At 39.5% G+C, this 24,766-nt stretch overlaps 2 protein-coding genes, 1 long non-coding RNA gene and 1 other non-coding gene across 4 annotated transcripts; 1 reads left to right on the forward strand and 3 right to left on the reverse strand.

The window, feature by feature from the left end:
• Window positions 1-1,769: 1,769 nt before the first annotated feature.
• tmem179ba (transmembrane protein 179Ba) lies at window positions 1,770-6,274 on the forward strand. Its single transcript, XM_034675975.1, has 5 exons — window positions 1,770-1,887; window positions 2,857-3,053; window positions 3,635-3,772; window positions 4,304-4,382; window positions 4,475-6,274. Exons 1-5 carry the CDS (start codon window positions 1,792-1,794, stop codon window positions 4,664-4,666), a joined length of 702 nt encoding a protein of 233 aa, XP_034531866.1. The 5' UTR covers window positions 1,770-1,791; the 3' UTR covers window positions 4,667-6,274.
• On the reverse strand, window positions 3,402-9,525 carry LOC117806965. Its single transcript, XR_004629844.1, has 3 exons — window positions 8,561-9,525; window positions 4,446-4,649; window positions 3,402-3,753 (listed from the first exon to the last, which is right to left on the reverse strand). It is a non-coding gene; the product is annotated as an uncharacterized LOC117806965 (long non-coding RNA).
• Window positions 4,848-4,929, reverse strand: trnas-gcu. Its single transcript has one exon. It is a non-coding gene; the product is annotated as a tRNA-Ser (tRNA).
• Window positions 9,526-11,983: 2,458 nt separating the features above from the next.
• Window positions 11,984-23,652, reverse strand: brms1 (BRMS1 transcriptional repressor and anoikis regulator). The gene is made up of 10 exons (XM_034676606.1): window positions 23,521-23,652; window positions 20,438-20,659; window positions 20,245-20,335; window positions 20,029-20,156; window positions 16,163-16,242; window positions 15,840-15,936; window positions 15,351-15,440; window positions 12,506-12,570; window positions 12,352-12,391; window positions 11,984-12,264 (listed from the first exon to the last, which is right to left on the reverse strand). The coding sequence occupies exons 2-10, from the start codon at window positions 20,655-20,657 to the stop codon at window positions 12,257-12,259; spliced, it is 819 nt and encodes a 272-aa protein (XP_034532497.1). The 5' UTR covers window positions 20,658-20,659; window positions 23,521-23,652; the 3' UTR covers window positions 11,984-12,256.
• Between the last annotated feature and the right edge of the window lie 1,114 nt (window positions 23,653-24,766).

Genomic DNA, 24,766 nt, shown 5'->3' on the forward strand with positions numbered 1-24,766 from the left:
AAACACAAGCCTTTCTTCATCATAAGAGAAGTCACAGTTGATGTTACTGATTCAACATATCAACCCCTCTTTGAACCGAGTTGCTTCATTTGTGAAAGCTAACATTTCTTCATTTTTCTTTTGCAAGCCTGGATGAAGCAACACGCCCAAAATAAGTTTTCTACCTCAAAGTGGGTTGATCAGACTTCAAATTGTGTTAAATATATCAAAATAGCGTGGTCATATGACTTGAGTCACAAGGTTTGATTAAGCACTCTGGGAATGGAGTCCACTAGCAGCCATCACTAACACACACCACACCAGCCAGCACTAATACTAGAATGACATGCCTTTAAATCCTCAAGTAGTTCAACCTTTGACTAAGTCTAGCCACCTGATAATCTACTGAATAGAAGCTACACACAAGTATGCATGTGATGTCCTACTTGTGAAATATGAATCCTGCATGTTAGAGTCACTTTCAGTCAGTCAGTACATTATTCTGATGAGCATCTACAAACTGCAATAGTAAACTCACATAAATCACTGTTCTTCAATTGTAATCTTTTTCTAATTTACATCCATAAAAAGTTAATCCATCATATATCCACCGTCCCTTCTTACTTCCACCCACAACTTTCACTTTATCTTTGTGTTATCAGTTTAAAGCATATCCCAACCCGCAGAAAATTGATGAATGGCAACCAATGTTGAAGTTCCCTCACCCATCAGTGTGACAAATATACAGATTTTCACACATTTATAAACGGATATGTGGTGAAACCCAAAAGAGGCAGTTGCTTTTTTGAAATGAACAGGGGAGAATCTTGGAGGGATGAGGATTGTCGCCTCGGGGGAACTGGATGATGAGTGAGAACTGAAGGAAACCGACCGAAAACAGCCAAAATAACTCCGGAAATCACATCCTTTCATCTTCAGAATTAAAACGTGCATTTTGTGACCGCAGAAAGACAAGGCAGGTGAGTTTTGGGGAGCTTAAAGTTTCCCCACTGCACTTACACCATTTCAAATGATAAAAGGATGATCTTTTTTGTAACTTATGGTTAGATTCAGGTCAGAATCACTTGCATTTAATTCTTATTAATTCCTTTATTTTTTTATTTTTTATTTTTTTTGCAGTCTGTAGCCTGTAGCCCAGGGCTATTCAATTAAATATTTGGTCAGGCCGGGTTTTCAGACTAAGGACATGCACTGGGCGGGACATTTTAGCAGACAGTGAGCAAAGTTAACCATTTAAAAGAAAAACAAATAGATAAGATAACAAACACACTGATGTCTATTTAAGAATTACCACATCCAATAGGGCACAACCACAATAAAAGAGCAGCACTTGTCAGTGTTAGTAAAAGATGTCACAACCACTCAGCAGTTGCTTTCTGGCCGCTAATTGAATAGGGCTGCTGTAGCCTGTACATTGCTACATTTATTGCTTTCAGCAAAATCTTATTGTTATTTAATTCATGCCACAAACCTTACAAAGAGCATGCAACATCTTCCAGTAAAAAAGCAAATTTACTATGAAGATCCTTTTTGAAGGAAATGACTTGGAGGAGATAATCTAGGATGTAATTGACATCAGAGGTTTTTCTTGACACTGTGCTGCTTTGTTTCTGATGCGGATTCTTCAAAACATGCTCAATAATTTTACTTAAACAAAAAAGCTACCAGTTAATAATGCAGCTTTGTACAGAATTTGACAATTTATTTTGAAAATCTTGACCGGAAACCCTGCGTCGTATTGACGCCGTCTTTACGCCGGGTTCTTCCAGAGAGGAGCCGGGACGCTGGACGATGGCGCTGACGGGACTGCTGCTGCTGGAGTTGGGTCTGTACGCCAGCTGCTTCGTCTGTGGGATTGTCACCGCCGCTTCCATCACCATAGTCCAGGTGACTTTATCAGGAAATGACCATTACATTAGACTTATTCACACCGTTTATACACATACTCTTCCGGGTAGACTCTCTTTTTTAAGTGCGCGTGTCTGAGCTGAAAAGTTTCAACTCCATCAAAAAGCTGAAACGAAATATTAATAATAGGGCTTCTGTATTTTTATTCTCGTGTGTTTATTTGTTTTACTCCTCCTTCAATTCTACATGCAATCTGCCTTTCAATGTGCTATCAAAACTCTTTGTCAAAACTCTTGATTAACAGCTGTTTCCTTGCATGAAAGATCAACATTTTTTTAGAACACCAGGTGTTATCTTGTACTTTATAGTGATTGAAGTCAGGCTGATTGTTAAAAGCTGATCCCTAGCAGATGAAAAGAACACACACTTTCTCTTTTACTTTGAATGTTGTTGCAATTCTCTGTCAAACTCTGTGTATTGACAGACTTCCAAAGACATTTCCTTGAACTGTATCCCACAAAGAAAGGGAACTATAGCCAGCCTTTTTCTATATGAAACCCTCTGTAGTGGGCCCGAAAGAGGTCATTCATTCTCACTTCACTTAAAAATTTTCTGTCAGCTTTAGAATGAATAATAAGGAAATAAAACACATTATAATGTTTAGTTTAAAGTTACATTTTTTGGACATTCAATTTTATGTTTTAGCTTAAATTGAAATGAGTGGACGATAAAATTGTGAACAGATAGATGTGAACATGTGTGTGTGGGTAACAGAGTCATGTGTCTAGACACTGTTCTCATCATGTGACCTGATGGCCCTCGTGCCTAATTATTCCCTCCACTGTTTTATAGAAGTCAGATGCTAAAATTCATGTCTTTTTACTTTCTCTCTTATTTTTCACTGAGCATGTTTCTTTATGATGTTTCACACTGATAAGGAAGCACATTTATCATAAAAATGGAATGATGATATGAAATTACAACCTGTCTCTCTCCTCTGCATGTCAGGGTAACTTCGGGGGCCGGTGTATGCTTTATGGACTTGTCTACTACAATGGATCAGCGAGCCTCATCGATATCCAGTCATCCAGCTCCTCCTCTCTGTGTTACTTTGTGTCGGCCATATCAGTCATGGTGGCAGTGGTGTGTTTCTCACTGTCTCTGTACTGGCTCTACAGCTTCTGCATTGATGGGGAAATCAGAAGGTAACTGCACATATGATGTCATACATGTAAATCTGACCAAGGCAAAGCAAAATAACACTCTCCCATAGTCTTATTGTCTTATTTGGAGTCTTTGAGGTGACAATTTGAAATCACATTGTGACAAACAGGCTGTTAGAAATAGGTGTGGATGAAAAAAGGCAGCAGCAACTTCCAGCTTCCGTCCTGAATCAGAATACAAAGTTTGTGACATGACAAAGATTTGATTTAGAGATTTGAGTTAGGGAACACCATGCACTTATTTGTCAACGCTTCAATTTGAGGAACAAGTAGCCACACTATCAACAATGAAGATAAAGGTGACATTCTGATTTTTTTATTGCTTTTAAAGTACATATTTTGTCAGTGCAAAGTCCATCTCAATTCAACAATTGTGTTTCTGGTAGTTAATATAGTGAAACAGCAACAAGGAACCACAAGAGGGGAAAAACAGAGTAGGAAAAACAGATCAAAAAGAGGCCATAGGTCACACCACAGTAACACTTTTAATTTCTCTTTTCCATCCCTTCATAAAAACCCTCCTCCCATTCTCACGCTCCCTCTGTTGATTCTGCTCTCCACAGGGAGCGCTTGTGGATGAACATGATCGTGATCGTGTGCGGCGCCTTCCTCTTCTTCCTGCTCATCACGGGGTGCATGCTGAAGATCGGACGCGACTCGCTCTGCAACTCGGTCATAACCACTGTTCCAAACATCACCAGGTAGGACACACACACACACACACACACACACACACACACACACACACACACACACACAGATAAGTGATCACCCACACAAGGCATGCACAGACTCATCTACATCACACCAAACCAAACGGTGTCATGTAAACAGCCCAAAATGAAACTAAAAAACAACCTTTGAAACGTGTTTGTTTGCTTTACTCCATGTTTGCTAACTGTCGATTTTCTTCAGGCCTTTTTCTGTTGCTCTGTCTTTTCACAACACCATGTCACACCTTTAAAAACACTTACCTTTTAGTTTTTCTGTCATGACAGCTACCATTTTTTTCCCATGGTGCATGAAAACAGATGTCTGCTAGTTTTATGTGCATCATAGTTCTCCATAAACTTAGACAATAGTGTAGTAAATCTCTCTGATTTTAAATATTACGTAATCGTTTTGTGGCTAAAGTAGGTCTTGTTTGTCAACTTTACTTCCTGCTGATTGGTTGAAACTAAAAACCTGTTTTGAACAACTCTCTTACATGCAATCCTTATCTCTTTTTCAAGATGTGAGGATGCCCAGAACAGGCAATGGGTCAGTCCACTTAAAGGAGCAAGATTCTACAACAGTCTGTACAAAGCAGAGGTCAGTAGACTTGAATTAGTCCCTGACAAGACTCTGAAAAAGAAAATATAGGAGATTTCTAACCTGTGTGTTCTGTGTCGTCTTCCTCTCAGACGGCAGTGTGGGTCAACTTCTTCTTCTGGGTCATCATCGGGGTCCTGGTGTTCATTCAGAGGCGTCAGAGTTTAGGGTCAAAGGTCATTGCTGGAGGGTTTGGCGGGCCGGCAGGAGGGCTTTTTGGTGACCCGGGTGTGACGGCAGCAGAGACAGAGCCGTTTTTCAACCGTCCTGCACGACCACAGTGAGAGCGGGTGTCACAGATTACCTTCACAAAACAATAACATAGCATGATAATGTGGGAAGTGGGTACTCAGCTGTGTTACTTTAGGTGCCTTATGAGTGACTATCACTTTGTTCAATTTTTATCTGAAGCTCTTAACAGTTACTTGTTATCACACCACATGGGTACAGTTAAAATACAGTTCTCGACGAGGATGGGATTCGAACCCACGCGTGCAGAGCACAATGGATTAGCAGTCCATCGCCTTAACCACTCGGCCACCTCGTCCTGCAGCTCAGTATTCTAATACCAACACAGATTCAGAGCCTCTATGAGTCTTTCAGAAGCAGACTGAAACATAATCCAAACAAGATTTACCCGTTTCCCACATTTCCTGATTAATTTACTAAAGCTATGATAGAAACCTGACTACTGGAGCGCAGACAAATCTGTTTTATGTGTCTGTAACATTTTGTTTACATAACCACACAACGGGAGAGTGTCTTTTGCGGACATTCACTTTTTTATTTCATCACTATGCTTGTTTTTTTGTGTGTTTTTGATGTGAATGGCAGATGTTTTCTGTTCTAAAAAGATTTCCACTCATTGCACAGACTGTCCGTTTCTTTTGGCACAGACTGGAAATGCATCTCCAAAAACAGCTCCAGTAAAACCTGAGTCAGTGAACTGCTTATGTCACAATAACTACAAATCATATGTTAGAATTAAGTCAGTGTATCAATGTTACAGTGTTCTTTAGCAGCACGTAAAAACAGGGTGTTTTTTTCTTCATCCACTTGTATTTCTCTACATGTTTTGGCCACTGTGCCAAATAGTAATTCTGCTGCAGCTGATTGCTGCTATTGTGTTTCAATTTGAATACATTTCAGACGGTGATCCAAGCGTTTGGATTCTACTCTGTTAGGTAAAGAGCACTTCTATTTGCATGGAGTGTGAGGACAAACAATTTTATTTGTCCTACAAGAGTCACGCAATACAGTAAAAAACAACAACTGAAAATATACTCATCTCTGCACAAAACAAAAACATGCAGCCTATCAATCTCAGATAAAAAGGTTACATATTTGCTTTAATATGCTTCACTATTTCTAAAAAGTGACACAGAGAATGATAAATGAACTTCCTGTTGTGCACAAGTAACAAGGAAGCCACTGACAAAACTTCACATTCCTAAAAAAAAAACCTGAAGTTCAATTTGTTAACCCTTTAATGATCTGTCATGAGTTTGTACGTGCTATCACCTGTTTTATTTTTTACTTGTGTTTTCATTTTGTATTTATGATGATTTTTTTCTTTTAACATTGTTTTTAAGTTGTCTTAAATGTTGGTGTTTTGATTTTTTGATGGTTCTGTTTCAACATGACCGAAGAACCCTGTGGTTTAAGAAACACTTCCTACAGCTTCAGTCAACAAGATATTACATCATTATGACAATCCAATGTGTTCCTACCATCCCTTTTATTTCTACCATCCAGAGCAGCTTCACTCTCACAGGTGCTTTACAAATACCAAAATGTCATCCTTTGTTTGGGGGTTTTGTTAAAAAATTCAACACATGGTTTGAAGTGATGCTGTTTTTTTTTACACCAATAAACCAAAGAGTTGAAACACAGCAGACTGGTGTGTTTACTGTTTCTCTGTTACAGTTACTGTTACTGTGTCTCCCTCTGCTGGTTTAAAGCGAGCACAGCCCCATTTCACACATCTATTTGCATTATTGTGGCGTACGCACTTAATTCTAGTCAGTTCACTGTAATTTAATGATAACTAATATAAGAAAGTAGTTAGAAAAGCTGTACTTAGCACCACACTCTTATTATAGTGGCTATGATATGATGTAATGATGGCATTCATATCCTCTAAAAACCAAAGCCTTCTACAAACATCTTGATAGTTGGCTTCTTTTGTTAGATGCTTCTGCACAACAATTATGCTGATGACACTCAAATGTTTTTGTGTTATCAGACTTGAGAAATCATCCTTTTCACAGAATATGAGTACTAATGTGTAAGAGACTCATGGTTGTGATTATGGTATTCCTCAAGGAAGCAGTTTAATTTCATTATATATTCCTCCACTTGGACGTATCATCTCACATTACTATGTCAATTATCACTTTATGCCGATGATACTCAGTTTTACATCTCTGTCCCACCAAACAACCTGAATGCATTCCAATCCCCCATAGCCTGTCTTTCTGAAATTAATGAAAGGATGAGCAAGAATTATTCATGGAAGCCAAAGCAGCAGGAAAAAAATTCCCTCAATGCTTCAGGTCTTAACAAGCATTAAAACAAACCTTACAAACCAAGAGGTGTTACAAATTTAAATTGTTTAAATTGTAAATTTATTTTTTACATCTAAAATAAAACTCGCATTTTTTTCAATCACAAGTGTTGTAATGTTAGCTCATGTTTTTGTCACTAGCTCTATATATTATAGCATCTGCCTTTTAACTGGATGCCCAAACTCTACCGGAAAACTACAGACTACCCAGAATGCTGCTGCCTATTTCTTCTTAAATCAATTTTAAAGTTATTTTACTTGTCTTAAAAGCTTTTTGTGGCCTTGCTCCTTCATATATGAAATATCTTCATACATTTTGTGCTCCAGCAGGGTCACTTGGGTGTTGCTTCCCTGCTAAATGTTCCTCATGAGGGTGATAAATACAACTCACTTGGCTCTCAGTTTTCATGCACCAAACATGGAACTCACTACCTCTCATAATCAGTATGACAAGCTGTCTTAAGATTTTTAGTATTTGCAGAAAACAAAATAACTAATTTTTAAATGTAACTTTACATTGGAGTGGTGTCATTGTTTTGGTCAATACTTTTGATTTGGAAAATATTTATTGTCCCCAAGGGGCAATTTGGTTTGCAATAGAAGTCCCCACAAGCATCATATACACTCAAGCAATACACACAATAAACAAATATACGTTTACACATTTAATTTAAATCTATAACTACATAACTCCCGTAGATTAAATAATTTTTCTGCACATGAGACCAAAGGTACCACAATCCTATGTGAAATGGCAACAACCATACAGCTTGTTTAAAAAAAACCCACAACCCACAAATTATCTAGATCTGGCCTTCCTAGTACAAGTGAACCTCCTCCCTGTTGGCAAAATTCTAAACTCTGAATAAAGGGACTGGTGAGGGTCTTTATCATTGTTTTGACAAGTACTTTATCTTTAAAGTTATTTTTTTCTTACTCAAGTTTCACTTGTTTTAACATCTTTCACTGAATTCAATATTCCTTCTTGGGTAACTTTGGGCTGCATGGTTTTATGTACGAAAGGTGCGACATGAACAATATTGAGTTGAGATAAATATCTTAGTAGTGTTGGCCTTGTTCCTTTCATCAGAAGCTTATCTGTGGTAGAATCTCATGAATCAAACAGGAACTTCCATTATGAGCATTTTTTATGTTCAGTTTTTTTCAGCTTGACCTGACTGACACATGCCTGACTGATTTTTAGAATGATTATCCTCGGTGAGGAAGGAATCTATAGCAGCAGAAATTAAGTGACACATTTTGAAATGTCCATTCGTAAATCAATCAACTTGAAGCCTCTTGTAACAGACTGCAGATACATAAAGAGTTTGTTCTAAAAATGTTTTAGTAAATATGAGCAGGACACCACTCAAACAGTTAACTGCAGTGTCCCGACAGATCAAAATAGACAGAATGAGCTTACTCCTGGCTTACAGCACAACTCACTTTCCCTTTCTTTAACTGCTTAATCTCTGCGGATTACCTGACCTTCTCTGAGCTTGGAGGTAGAAGGTAAAGGTAACTGAAGAGACGAGGTAGAGAGATACAGGAGGTAGAGAAAGACAAATGGAGGAGGAAAACAGAAGAAAATAAAAGAACAAGAAAAACCTACTCGTCTCTGGGAGGAAAACACTTAACAGAGTGTGAGGGAACTTCCATCAGCTGTTTCCACTATCTTCAATTCAAGTAGGATCAACACCAGGAGTGACTGTCTCTGTTATTTCACCAACAGGAAGTCTGTAAAGGAAGACAAGAAAGCGCTCTGGAGGATATCAAGGACTGTCTGCAGCTTGAGTCGCAGAAGACAAAAGTTGTTATAAGTTTGACTTTGCAGCCTATGGTAAGACTATTGTACACCCTCGTTGTTGTATTAATTAGAAATAGTTAAGGCATAAATACATCTGAGGCAAAGAATACATGTGAAATGAATCAGAGTTCGTTGGTGGAGTAGGCACAAAAGAGACAGCCGGTGGAGAGCAGTGGACACTGTAGACTAGGCTAAGCTATGATAAGCCTCTTTAAGCTACTTCACACTGCACAGATCAAATGCTCTCTTTTAAACCTGTTGATCTGTGCTCGACTTCTGACTGTGTCCTATTGATTCAGTTATCTGCTTTTTTGGCAGGATAGTTGTAGTTTTCTGCCAAGTGAGATGATACAGAACCATAGAGGATAGAGCCCGGCCCTTGCACCTCTCACAAACATGTTTTAAATCTCTGTTTTCCTGCATTGAGTGACTTTCATCTTCATCTCTGAGTGTGTTGTTTTGACTCTCAAACCCAATCCAGTCCTGTGTCTGTGTTCCAGGAGATGTCTCAGGATCAGTGTGAATCTGTTGTGGTGAGCGTGGAGTCTCTCCTGAATGATGCCAAAAGGATGCAGATGCAGTGCCGGGAGCGCAGCGATCAGCTCTCCATGGCTGCCACGCAGCTGAGGGTGGAGTCTTCGGCCCTCAGGGAGCAGTGCGAGGCCTCCCAGCTGGACATGGCGCGGATTCGCCGGCAGCTGGATGAGCTGTTGGATACCAAAGCCGCCTTCGAAGCCAGGGAGAGGCAGGCACGTAAACTCAGCAAGCAGCTCTGAGGAGATGAGGAAGAGGGAAAGATGTATCATAAACTGCTGTGCAGGAAGAGAATGATGGGTGACCTAAGAGAGAGAGTAGAAGAAAAACATTCTATGTGAAGCGCCAACTTTAAAAAAGTATTTGAAAGATTGTTTTTTTTTTAACACTGACATGTAGTTATTACTTCCATCAACAAAGGTCAGACATGTCTCCTTTAATCGAAAAGTCAAGCTTAATTGGGGACATACTTCTTTTTGGATATACACCAGAATAAAACATCTGTTTGATACACTGATTGTCATTATAGACGATATGATTAATGTAGATAGAGAGGGTAAATAAATGCTGTTCATTCATGTGCACACTATCCATGCTAGCCCTGCCTAAGTCAGTGCCCGAGCAGGGCCACCCCAGTCAGAAAAGTCTGGACACACCCTTGGCCACATGAAACAGGTTCTTATGTGAATATGCACAAAATGTAATCTTTCTCCTAACGTCAAATAAACACTGTCTAAAAATGCTTGTGTCTCCTGTTAATTTCAAGCTTGTATAAACCTTATTACTCAGTTTGACTTTCACACTTTTTATTATTTCGTTCACTGTAAACTTAGCTACTCTTAGCTCGACTTAGATGTTCAATGGTTAAGTTGTTTAACCCTATCTGGGGTCTTTGACTTTTGTAGCTCACAAACAAATCCAATGAAACAGGGTGGAACAGTTGATAACATCTAAATGTGATCATATAGTAGCATAATTCAGATCATTTCTATTATCTTTTGTTGTGTTTAATACGTCTGGGATACTTTATTCTCCCCTTTTAATAATTAAATTCAGTTTAAATGTGTTGAAAAGACAAATGCAGACACAGTTAGGGTTAGCCTCCATTCTAGTCCAGTTATTAGTACAGTGGCCAACTGAAACACAGCTAACTGTTTATATGTTGAAACAAAGCAATGCAGAACCGAGGTTCTAATAGGACCACAGACTGTTCTCAGTTCTCTCTTTGCAATGGAACTTGGACACGAGTTGACCTTTTCCAAACCCTAGCTTTGGAGAGCTTGTTTTTTGAAAGCACTGGATAGAAATCTTCACAAAATAAGAAACAACTGCATCAAAAACCCTTAGGTGGTCACCACGAGCTTGGAAATGACCCTCAGCAGACCTATGAGGAACACCTGCAGGTGAGAGCCGCCTCACAGGATTAGTCAAAAACTAATGTGACTCTGAGAGCTGTGAGTTGGTGATGTACCATGCAGGTATGACATGCTCAATGCTTGTTTCCTGCAAAAAGTTTTACTAGACTACAGTTTCCAATTCAAAGTGTAGAGTTCTCAACGTGTTAAGGATTAGGCCTTTGTGTAAAACACAGGTTTGGTTAAAACAGCCTTTAATATCATACAATGTAACTTTGTCCATGTCACGCACACATTTTAAGAAGCCATTACTTTTAATAGTAATAGTGTAAAAGACTTTTAGTAATTTGTGTTCTTTTTTTGAGCATTTTAGTGTCCACATCTTTGTAAGGGTGCCATCTTTAAAGCATGTATGGTTGATAAATCATGATCAAGTGAACCCGAGTATGAGAAGTGTTAGAAAAGTGTGCTATAGTGCCCTCTAGTGTTCCTCTCCTGTGTATGAAGTGTGAGTCAGGAGATTCACTTTGCAGGCAGAGTTAAAATCCCACAGCTGTGCTTCTTCTGTTAAAAAAAAAAAGCTTACCATCACAATGAGTTCAAAAAGCTCCACCAGAGACCACAACACTTTAAGCTCTGTGGGGCTCTGGATGGATCAGGGACTTTAAAGAGAGGAGAAACCGTACCACTGCAAACACTGAGGGAGGTTCTCCAGCAAGTCAGGGGACAAGAACAAAAACTGTCAAAACATTGAGCTGCTGCTGCTGCCAGGTGTGGATGGAAAACTTTAGCTGTCAGGAGGGGACACAAATGTTCTGCTGAAAGTAGATATTAACAAACCTATACTCATGCTGTGTTCATGTTGGTGCCTCTCTCCCCTCCCTCCATGACATTTACTCTTCCTGCCTCACCCGAAAAGCCCTGCGCATAGCAGGCGACCCCTCCCACCCGCCTCTTCAGCCTGTTGCCATCAGGAACGAGACTACGCAGTCTCCGGGTCAGAACCTGCAGACTGAGGGACAGTTTTATCCACCAGGCAGTCAAGATGCTGAACTTTCTCCCTGTTTTGCCCCCTCTTCCCATAGTGCGCCCTTCACAGACTTAACCCGGTCACTGACCCCCCCCCATGTATGTCACATTTTCTGGTCAGCTAACACAAGCACATGCATGTCTAAATTATGACGTCAAACAGAATATTTTAGAGTTGCCAAGTTACCCGAGTATAGTCGATTTAGCAAAAAAAACCTTCATTTTGATGTCAACAATGATGAATGATGTCATGCTAACACACGGACAAACCCACACAGGCTCCAGAACACCAAAGAAACATGCACAAACGTTGTGTCACAAAAGATTAAAACTTTAATCACCGTTATAAATCATTCTATAAATACATTGTTGTCATATTATTAAAGACTTCTTTTAAATAACTAATAGATAACAAACAAGCAGTGTGGCGCTGGGGTGACGGGGTAAAAGGCGCAGGTAAAAACATCACAACAGTCGGCTGAGTTTCGGGTCAGGGAACCTGAACTGTTAGTACGAGTAGCTGGGAATGTGTGTGTTTGGTTTGGTTTCTGTGCCCCTGGTCTTCAAGGAGTTGCTCCTATTATCACCGCTCTGAAAGACAAACAAAACATTACAGACATAAACTGCAACTGTGTGTTTGTATGTGTACGCAGATATTAGTGAGACAGACAGACTTACTTTCAACTTTCTTCTTTAGTGGTGTGAGAGCTGCTTTCGCCTAAAGAGCGCACAGAGAGGAAGTTACAGAAATATTAATGTAACCTTAATACATTACGCTGGTTTATTTCTTAGAGTGGTTGCTACATAAGTGAGAAATGTGGGAAACGTTTACCTTCTTGATAGCGGTCCAGTCTTCAAGGATGTCAATGTCTCTCAGCATGTAGACAATGAAAGGCCCTGTGAGACAGATGGAGGGATAATAAAACATCTGCTGCTGTTTTAGACTTTCTTTCCCTTCTGCCTGGCGTTGAGTAAGAAAGAAGAACTACAACACATCGCAGAAGAACCTCCTCAACCTGAATTGTATGAGGAATTTCTGTGAAGTGATTACAGACTAATCATGGTACTTTTACCATCCTATCAGTACAGTTTCACCAGTATCACCACATAAAACTGGATCATGCATCAGTTTGAGGATTCTATTGATAATGATTGTTACAATGTTACAATGTTACAATGTCATTTAGCAGACGCTTTTATCCAAAGCGACGTACATACGAGAACAAGAACAACACAGGCAAAGATCTAGACAAGAGGAAACAAGATCAGTAAGAGTAACAAAGTTCTTCAAGTCAATTTGGGTGCAGGTACTGCCAAGCAGTGTAAAGGCAATGCACAGGTAAATAAGGATTTTTTTTTTCTTAATAAAATAAGGAAGATCTACAATGAAGCAACCAAACAATTTAAGACCTTCCATTAAATATCATCAACAATTAACTTGTCATCACCACAATAATTACCAAAGTACTAAGTGCTGGGTCACTCAAGAGCCGAACAAAGATTCCCAGAGTAGAGCAGGACAGTGCGAGTCAACTGTAGCTGGAAGACATGATCTGCCACTGGGGACAACAGTGGAGAACAGTCTAGCTAAGTGCATAGTGCTTCCTAAAGAGCTAGGTCTTTAGCTGTCTTTCGAAAGTAGATTGAGCAGTTTTTAAGTTGTAATTGAGTTTCAAATATTGTGTACTAACATGGGCCACACTTTTCTTCAGCACAGGTTGCCTTTTTTTTTAATCTAAAGATCATTAACACACGTTAAATAAAGCCATTTGGGTCAAAAAGCTGTCTTATCAACACTGCTGAACAGAGGGGCTGCGAGCTGAGCTGCCGACATTATTTAATGAGCCTGTTTCAAGGGCCTGAATGCACCAGCTAGGTGTACTCCTCAGTGCAGCCTTATTATTGACTTAATGCTGCAAATTACCCAGACTTTAAGTTATACCAGTTACACTCGGGCCCTGTTTATCCACTTGAGTGTAACTTTTATGACCCGTAAGGAGCAGGTTTAAGTTTTTAAAGTCAGACTAGTCAGCCTATTTAAGGTAACAAAAAGAGAAAACAATAACAGTCACAGAATTAAAGAAAATACACGATGACAGCACGTCTTGTTACAGGATGATTCATTGAGGTGGGATTGATTTGGAAGTCTCTTTTTTCCCGGTATAAGCCTTGTTTGAATAAATAGAGCCATTCTGCCCTCTATGGTCGTGCTGATTACTGTCAGGGTTTATAAAAAATTAGACAGTGAGCTCAGAACAGTCTGTGCCATTCAGTCATGAGAAAGTGGGGGAATTCTCCTCAAATAAACCAATAAATATTCTGCTTCATCATGCTGGTTTTGTTTACAGACCAGTTTCCTCATCAAAAGCTTCTGTTTTTTCGAGTTAGTGTTGTTTCATTTTGCAGTGAGAATGCTTTTTTACTGTACGTACAAATCCAGTTTGCAGATTTCACTATCTGTGTTTATTTATTTTGAGTTACCTTTGTAAATGCAGAGGGGAGTGGATATAAGAGTGTTACTTGGCAGCACTGCTGCTTTTTGCCTCTTATCTTGATTTTTCCTGTGCCACCAGTATTTAACATTCACAAGGTTCTTCAGAAAAAACTACTGTAAAGTCTCCTCCCCCTCCAAAGAAAAAACAAAACCAAAACATAAATGGATCAAAACCATTAAAAACACTAAACAAAGAGGGATCCAGGAAAATATCCCTCCAGCGGTCTTAGGCAGACTAATGTGTCTGGTGAGGGGGTTAGGCTGCCCTGAGCTTAAGTAAAAAAGTTAACATAATGTCGCTATCTTCTGTCTCTTTCTTATTCTCTATCCTTCTTTCCAACCCCAACTTTGTCGAGGCAGATGGCTGTCTAACATGAGTCTGGTTCTGCTCAAGGTTTCTGCCTGTTAAAGGAAGGTTGTCCTTTCCGCTGTAACTAGCTAAATACTGTGAGGTGCTCTGCTCATAGTGGATTAAGATGAGATCAAACTGAGTCCTGTAAGTAAGAGGGGACTGGATCTTATCCTGTCTTGATGATGGGTCTTTGTTAATAACTGAACATAGAGTACAGTCTAGACCTGATGTGTTTGTAAAAGCATTTTGAGAGAACGTTTGTATGTATCTATGTAAATAAAGATTGATTGATAAAGTCACTACTTTGGTAAACACCTCACTCTTCTTTGGAGAAGTTCACTTTCACTCACTTTCTTGACCCTTAGTTCAACTGGTTTTTAAAATATTTTACAGTGTATGTCCATTTTGGGGTATCTGCACATGCCATAGTGCCCTTGGGCAAGACACTTCACCCCAAAACTACCCCTGGTGCTGTGAACAGGATTAGTCAAAAACTGATGTGACTCAGACTCTGCCATCAGTGTATGAATGTGGTGTGAATGTGGACTGTGGTCAAAAGACTAGAGAGCATTATGTAAACACAGTCCATTTACCATTTCCTTTCTTTGCTTGCAGCTCAAACAATGTTTACACAGGGGAGTGGGCATGTCCACTGTGAGCACTTAACATGCATGCAACAACCGCAGACCAAAACAGTGTCTGCAGTGTTACAGACCGTCTGTCTGATCCACATCAGGTAATATATGAAGTCCTTATGAAAGAACATGTAATAGTTGATCCTCATCAAGATGATTGTATTGCCTAGTCTTTAGTAAAACTAAGAACTTTTACCTGAAACCAGAGTGACCTTCTTCTTCCTCTCCGACCGACCCAGCTGGTTCTTTCTTTTACACTTCTTTCCCCTCAGCTCATCACTCCATTCTGAAGAGGAGAAAATAAAACAATCACATAACTCATCTCTTGTTAACATAATATGTCATGCACTGTTTTCGTGTGTAACAGAATCCAAGCACACTGAAGTTCACTCACAATGTCATCATCATTTCTAGCTTGCAAAGTCAGCTGTCAGTTACAATCGCTGATAAAGGCACATAGTGTGTAGATCTCTGAATGTCAACACAGAAAAATGACACATTTTGTGCCTACATGTGTGTTTTTCCAGTTTGCAACCCTTGCATTGTTCTGCATGTATAATTCAGTGTTTGTGTGCATGGACAGTTTTGCTGACTGGTACAGCATTAAAAACACAAGGAGAACTGTTAGCACAAGCTTCTACTGTGTTGTTGTTACTCATTAGGGTAATGAACATTTGATTCAAACCTGAGGTGAGGTCTACATTCTGCCTGTCCTCCTCCAGTCTTCTTATCTTTTCCAGCAGTTCTGACTTCATGGCATCAAACAGCAACGTCCGCTCGCTCTGTAACACACACACACACACACACACACACACACACACACACACACACACACACACACACACACACACACACACACACACACACACACACACACACACACACACACACACACACACACACACACACACACACACACACACACACACACACACACACACACACATATATATGAGCACAGTGGCCAAAGTATGAGCACCCCCCACCAAACTTTGTGTGTAGTCTTACCTCCAGGTGCTGCCGGGCTCCCTGTAGTTCACACTCATGTTTGTGTTTGATCACCTGCAGACACAGCTCTCTGTACACACCTGTGATAAGAGACACAGAGAGGATGTTACAGAAAGGGACATGCCACTTTGGCTATTTATAGACTTTTGATGCTGTGTCTGTAGTTACTTTTAGAAGCAGACAAAAACAATTAAGACATCGTTAATCTATTTATTCTTACTTCAACTGTGTACAGATCACAGGTTTGTAAGGCCTGAATCAACCACTTGTTTCTACTTCTTCTTTCATTCCTCGGCAAGCTTGTAAGCTAACAAGCCCTTATTTCTGGGTTAATTATTCATCAGGGTTCCCACTCTTTTCCAGAGATCATTTTCCAGGACATTTCCAGGACATTTTCATTGATGATCAAGCTGGTATGACTGTCTAAATTTACGTTTTTTCCTTTCGCTGCTTAGCTCTCACAGTGCTCAGCCCCTGCTCTGCTCACAGCAGAACTTTATTTTGATTGGTCAGCATGGCGGCCATGCGGCCAATCACATGTGAGGATATAGGATACAGGTGATGGAGGGGAGGCTGTGTATCCTGGCTACATCTGTTCCTTCAGAGAGAGTCTTCTTGAAAACCGGGCAAATACTCACTGAGAGGAGAAATCGGATCAGCCCATCCAAGCTGAGGCATTGGATTTTTCTCAATGCCAACCTGAGGACGTTAATAATGTTTGCTTGAGTTTGGTTCTGGTTCTGGTTCTGTTTGCTCAAGTTTGGTTCTGGTTCTGGTCCTAACCCTAAACCTAACCATAACCCTAACCCTAATCCTAACCCTAACTCTAATCACAACCCTAACCCTAACCCTAATCAGAACCCTAACCCTAATCACAACCCTAACTCTATCACAACCCTAACCCCAATCCTCACCCTAACCCTAACCCTAGTCCTAACCCTAACCCTAATCAGAACCCTAATCACAACCCTAACCCTAATCCTAACCCTAACTCTAATCACAACCCTAACCCCAATCCTCACCCTAACCCTAATCCTTACCCTAATCCTAACCCTAACCCTAACCCTAATCACAACCCTAACCCTAATCCTAACCCTAAACCTAACCCTAACCCTAATCATAACCCTAGGATCAGGGTGAGAATGATTTTGTAACAGAATAAATGCACAAAATTGGTCAATTATAAGTCTTCTCATAAAAACAGTGTATGTAAAAGGGTTTTCAACACAAACCATTAGTTTTTGCAAAGTTAAGGTAAAATATATGGCTACAAAAGATCCTAAATTAAGAGCCGTTCGGGAGTCGAAAGAGCCGGCTCTTCTTTGGGAGCTGAGTCAAAAGAGCCGGCTCTCTGAAAAAAAACAAACTTCCCATCACTAAAGCACATGCTTACTACCATTTGCACTCTTAGTTGCCCTTGGAACTATTTGTATTGTAAAACGTATCAATGTAAATACTTCAGACCTGTACCATAGTGATAAACAGATAACACTTCAATTTGAATCAAGTAAATACCACTTGTATACTTTAAAACAGAGGGTCATTTCATTCCTTGTGGACTCAACATGACAGCATTTATACTTTTCAAGTAATGGATCTTAAACGCTTTCAGAAAATTAACAGTAGCAAGACTCACATATCCCTTCGAGCCACCAAATGGTATCATAACAATGGTGTATGCTGTTTTGTAATGACGCAGCACAATTTTATAGTTTTTTAGAAATGTATTCAAATTATTTCACGGAGCCCCACGCTATGGTTCGCGGACCCCCAGGGGTCCCAGGACCCCATTTTGAGAATAACTGAGCTAGAGTACGGTAATTGAGCTCTCAGTCTGCAGAGAAAGTTGTGAAGCACAGACCCCCAAGCTCTCTGCCCGACTCCACTGGTCACAAAAGAGCACTCTACAAGGTTAATGTACCATAAAAATAGACAATATACCCCCGTTTTCTGTGAATGCATGATTATGAAGTGCAGGAGAAAAGATGTGAAAAAAGTTGTGCAGTGTCGCTGTCTTTTCCAGCACAGCGTGCACTCAACTTTCAATGAATGCGGATGTGTTTTGTTAACCGGGTCAGGTCAAACGCAGCCATGTTGGAATAATTTTCCAGGACATTTTACTTTTTCTCCCATTTTCCAGGTGTTTTCCAGTACTGGAAAACTGGTCAACTGTTTTCCAGGTTTTCCAGGTTTTCCAGGACACGTGGGAACCCTGATTCATGCTGGTTGTAAACTGATTTCCACATTTTATGGAGCCAAACAGAAACTAGGCAACTTTAAACAGATGGAGAAGAACATATAGCAACAAGACATTTGTAGGTGAATGAAAAATAAATTGTGAATGCCCACAACTTTACCCTTGCATCCCACTCTATAGCCCATCTTTGACATTGAAACTTAAACACCCTCATGTAATGCCGTTTTGAATTCTCTATCAAAACAAGTAAGGCCCATAGATTGTGTAAAAAACAGACGTAGTATCCGTGACCTCAACCATCTGTTCCTGAGCGCTGTTTTGAAGACAATTGTTAGTGGGGGCCATATTGGAAATGCTGAACACAACCAAACTTCGTCCAAGCTAGTGTGAGGTAAAAAAACAGGCTTTAATCCTTTTACACCAACGAATCCACTTCAAGATCCTGCTCATCACCTACAAAGCCCTCAGTAACCTCGCCCTCTAACCGACCTCCTCAAACCCCACTCCCTGTCTTAGATCATCAGATGCCAATTTCCTGTCCCCTATCACCAAGACCAAGCACCGCACCTGGGGGGACAGAGCCTTTGCCATCGCTGCCTGGCTCTCTGGAACTCTCTCCCTCCACACATCCTCAACTCTGACTCAAAACCACTTCAAGACCTTCCTGTTCAAAAAACTACAACACATAACCTCTACTCCCGCCCCATCTCTGTCCTTGTTCTGTTTTATTTATTTTATTTATTTTAATTTAATTTTTACTACTATTTTTCTGTAAAGCGATTTTGAGTACTGTGAAACGCGCTACGCAAACCCTATCAATTATTATTATTATTGTTCATCTAATAGCGACAGAGTGCCCGTCTGTCAATCAAGTCAGTCATGTCCTTATTTGGACAAAACTCGTAAGTTTGATACATTCGAAAATGTCGCGTTATAAAAGAATAAGAATATGAAATAAACTGTTTCCCCCGTACAGTTTGTGCCGATGGAGAAATGAGCTACTCAGACCTTAAGCGTTTTTTGCACCAGGCTGTAAACATGTTTATTTCTGCTGCAAACACCGTCTTTTTTTAATTGGTGTGTATGTGGTTTCCTGTGTTTCTGCAGCCAGCCTCAAGCAGATCCTCCATGATCTGCAGTTTATAGCACTTCTGCATGGGCTTCTTATTCACTCACACCAAGGATCATGTGACCCCAACGGCCCACATACGACTGATGACCTGAACGAGTCTCAGGATCTAGGCCACCGGCTCTACTAAAGACCCCATGTGACTACTAATAGTACAACAATAACTTTTAGCCTTACCAAAATCTGTTTAAAAACTAAAGAAGCCTTTTAGAGGAGAGGTGAAGTGTCTTCAAGACTTTCTACCGAGTCCAGTCGCCTTTTTTTGGATCAAGCTTTGAAACACCTTTCAGTTGTTATCCCTCACTTGCAATGACATCGACTTGTATCTGTTCCTTCTTCGTATGTTGTTGAAAATGATTCATGCTGGGGCATCAGTGTGGCCAGGTGGTCAGGTCGCATGCCTGATGAAAAGATGCTATAGTCCTCGAGTGGTCCTGCTCTTTTCCACTATGTTGCTCCTCGCTCTCTCTCTCTCCTGGGTCTCTGCTCTGTCCACTCTCTTACTCACTCAGAATAAAGGTGTATTTGTGTTGTACTTACCAGCGACCTGTGTCCGTATCTGCATGCTGTTCTGTAGTGCAGCCAGTGGTTCCCTGTACTCTCCGGCCTTCCCTGTCAGCACCTCATCCAGCTTCACCTTCACCTGGTTCAGCCGCTCTCTGAACAGCCTGCGAACACAGAGTGAAGACATGACTTTAAAACACACACACAGTGATGCAGGGTTTCAACGGTCTTCACCTCTCTTCTTCAACTCACTTCTCTTTCAGCTCCTGAAACTGTTTTTCCAGATCAGACATCTCATCCAGACATTCTCCTCTCCTCCGCTCACAATCTTCATCATCCATCTCTTCACAGAGAACAATACAGAAGACACAGTGAGAAACAGACATGAACTAAGATGTGTCCTCCTCCTTCATTGCTTACAGTCAACTGTACATTTAGATTTTACCTGAGCTCTCTTCTTCCTCCTCCTCCTCCTCCTCTTCATCATCCTCACTCTCCTCCAGGTCACTGTCTCTCTCCTCTGTGCTCTCCTCCATGGTCTCCTCTCCACCTCCTTTGTCATGATCTCTTATTTGCTCCATCTCTCCGTTGGCTTCAGGGAGATGTGACTCTCCTTCTGCCTCCATCTCCTCCTCCGGATCCCTTACAGGGGGTTGGGCAGGCATGGCTGTGAAACAAGCCGAGACACAAAACTTATACCACAAAACATCATTATTCATGAGTCATGGTTGTCATTCTGTAAACTGAGTTTCCCTCGATGCATCTCAGGCTCCTCTTTGCCTTTCACTTGGTCTGTAATGCTGCGGCATTACTCGTGACATCACTGATTCAACAAACATGACATCTCTGATCCTGGCTCACCTGCATTAAATTCCTGTCCTCTTCTTTATTGATTTATAACATTTTATTCATAACTTTTAAAGCCGTACATGACCAGGCCCCTCCATAAATCCTTCACCTTTTAACCCGATGTGTACCTTAGAAGGCGCTCTCAAGTCAGCTGATGGGGTTTGCTTGTTCTACCTACCGCCCAACTTAGATCTCTTAAACTTTTTCTAAAAGGCTTTTTTTTTTAATGGGGATTTTTATTTGTTTAGTTATTTTTTAATGTATTGTAACTTTGCATTATATTATTTTAATTTCTAATGTGTTTTTTAAAATAGTTTGTCAATCACTTTGTAACTTTGTAAAGAAAAGTGCTATAAAATATTACTATAAGTGCCGCAATTAATTGCAATATTATCATTAGATTAGATTAAATTTCATCATCAAGTGTGACTTTACTGCAGCAAATAAGATAAATAGTTTGATGTAAATATCAACAATGCTTTCACAACCTGATGCATTTTACTTGTTGGAAAGATGCCTGGGTATTATGGCCCTGCTTCCACTCAAGATACAGCTCAAGATAGCTTGTAGCTCCCCACATAATTTGAAGCCAATTTAGTGATTAAAAAGGAAACTTTTGGATTTATTTTGTATTCGAGATAAGATAAGATAAGATATTCCTTTATTCATCCCACAATGGGGGAATTTAAAGTGTTACAGCAGCAAAGTAGATATTGCAAATCTATAAAGTAAACAGGAGCATACAAAATAGTAATCATTTAGTAAAATATTAGCAATTAAAAAAGAAAAGTATGTACAGAACTAAATAAGTACATTTAGATGGATTTACAATATCAGAGATACTGTGAGAAGAGGGACACGTTGCAAATACAGGTATGGTGTAAATACAAACTGATATGCCATCACACATTTTTTCTAATACATTGCACTTAATATTGTTTGATTTGTATTGAAAGTCGTTGTTTCACATTGAATTTTTTTCTAATCTTTTGCAGGCCTAGGCCATTATTCTTCTTCTCACAATTGCATTATTTGGTAATAAATGGACCAATTATGTCAACGGGCTTGGTTATTACCTTTTAAGTTCTGTATATCAAATAAGATTAAAGAAATACATATCAACATTTATTCATGTAATCTATACTTATCCACTTTCTTACATATCACGCTGACTTGTACTTTTGGTAATGATGCAACAGAATCACTGCAGCATCTGTTTATTAATTGTACATATTCCACTACTGTCTGGTCCCAAATGACGGATATTTGTTGAGCAACACTAACTGTAATATTATCACTGATTGTAAGACTGTCAATATATTCAAAATATGTTAAAAACTACATTGAATTCATCGTAAATGTACTGAAACTATATGTTGACTTTCATATTCACAAATGTAAAATGAAAAAGTGCACCCTCTACTTACCATATTTGTTTATTGATATATTGAGTAATGTGTCCCATTCACGTTTTTTTTTTGTAGTATATGGATTTGTTTGAGCACTTCTGTGGTGTTTGTAATTGTATTATTATAAAAAAAAATGGACCAAAAATGTCTGCACATCTAACAAAACTACTTGACTCATGTTGTGTGCCTCATATTAGAATAAGGATGGTAGTAATAACATTTGCGTTTCATTTTTGTTGCACAATGTGCATTTCTTATTTAGATAAACAGCCTTATCACGCTGCACCATGCTTTCTGTCACTTGATCTATTTTTGTTCATGAGGGATGTTGGTCAATGGTAACGCTGCAGCTGGGTACAACTAGAAAAAGTAAACAACAAGACAAACACGCTGTTCTGAAGGTAAATAAGCGACTTATCATCAGTGGTGTAGCTGCGTACTGTAGCTTACTGTGCTGACAGAAAAGAGTATGAGCTGAATACCACTGAGACGCCCGCGGGACGTCGAGCTACCTTATGGCGACTTTTCATTTGTCAAGTCAGCATCATAACACACGGCACGAGACCGGAAATGGCTGGACTTTTTAAAATGAAAAGCAATCAAAAAATTACAAAATAAAAAATAAAAAATATTCTACGGTTGAAACAAATCGTAATAAATCAGTCACATATAAACAGAGTGTAAATTTAGCTTGATTAATTATTATGTTATTAATTTATTTCCTTACCGGACCGATGTTTAATTCTGCTAACTTGACCACTGGTAGCTTCCGTGATGTCATACAGTACGATGGGTAACATTATAGGAGTACAGTAGCTTTATAAAGAGTGTATTAAAGAACACAAGTGTTTCTACAGCATGTTTTAATGACGGTGTAGTTAGTTATAAACCCAGAAGATTTAAAAGAGAGTCGCTGTCGCGTTTTTATATCAAATAAACGACACAGTGAAGTCAAGTGCAGCTCTAACGTTAGCTAACATTTCACACCACACAGCGAGGGGATGTATGGATCATCACACAGTTAGGATGATTCACATACATTCAATGATACACGATTCATCTGAATGTATTTTGTGTTCGGCTGGAAAGAAAACAAGCGTTGAATTGTTATTAAGCATGTTCAGCATCGGCACAGAAGCTCTCTTGCAGTTGAAGACAGTCGGTGCAAGGATTAACAAGTAACGTTATCCGTCCATGCAGGCAGGCAGGCGATGCTGATGGTGAAAACAAATCGTCCTCTTTCACTGAAAACACAGAAAAGTCCGCTCACCTTCTCCCTCTGCTCGCCTGTTGAAGTTATCCTTCTTACATTTCCATTTTGAAAAGTACTTCCTCTTTACTTCAGTCTTCAGTTCGACACTTTGCCAGACTCTACAACCCGCAACATCAGCCAATCAGCTCTGAGCTCTACTGTTGGACTGACCAATCGGAGGGACCATCAACAAACAGCGTTTATCCAATCAGAATGTAGTTGCAGGTTTATGAACCAATCACAATCCAGTTTGTTGAAGGAAAGCATAAGAATCAGCCAATAGGCTGCAGCAGAAATCCCGCGCATTTAGTTTTTTTTTTAGTACAAATGAGATCATAATTAACAATAATAAATAATAAAAACACAATTTATAATACAATATAATATAATATAATATAATATAATATAATTTAATATAATATAATATAATATAATATAATATAATATACTTTTTAAACATTTGCATCATGATGATATTATGGAATATGTTATCTCAAAATTGAATGTCTCATGCTGTAGTTCTCTGTTATGGAGAATGCATTATTTAGGCTGTTTCCCTCATGAACAATCAAACTGTAAAACACTAAAGACTCCTGTGATATTTCACATACATGTACAATATTGTAAATTATTCCATAGCATATTTTATTATTATATTCATCTATATGCACGTGCACTCTTGCTTAGGCTAATATAACTTATTACATGCCTTTAAAAGTACTTCTATACCTTTCTTTATACAGATAGTATTTTTATTTTTATTTAGAATTTTTGGATTTGTGTTTAGGTTTATATATTTATTGTCCTTACTGTCTTGTTGTGTCCTTACTGTCTTTTTAAGTACCAGTGTTCCATTCATCACGTCAAATTCCTTGTGTGTGCGATCTCACTTCGCAATAAAGCTCTCTTGAATCTTGAACCTTGAATCTCTTTACCAAACCTAGACCTGGGATCAAGCTTTGTCCCCACAATTCTCCCTGAGAAGTTTTGACTGATACAATTAGAGACATTTGCACAAAACCATGCAGCCATGGAGCTAAAGGTCATTATTATTCCATAACTGATTGCACATTAATATTAACCTCTCTATGAAGTATGATTTCATCACGTGCAGGGAAATTCCCCTCACTTGCTCCACATCAGTGGTGATATAGCAGAATACCACACGATGGCACCAAAGTAATGCAGGATGCTAAGAGAACCATGCAAACGATGATGTTGGCACTCATGTCATTTGGACAATAGGCTCTTTTCATGGCAGACA

The sequence above is a fragment of the Notolabrus celidotus genome, chromosome 23, assembly GCF_009762535.1.
Source record: "Notolabrus celidotus isolate fNotCel1 chromosome 23, fNotCel1.pri, whole genome shotgun sequence".
NCBI classification, from domain to species: Eukaryota; Metazoa; Chordata; class Actinopteri; order Labriformes; family Labridae; genus Notolabrus; species Notolabrus celidotus.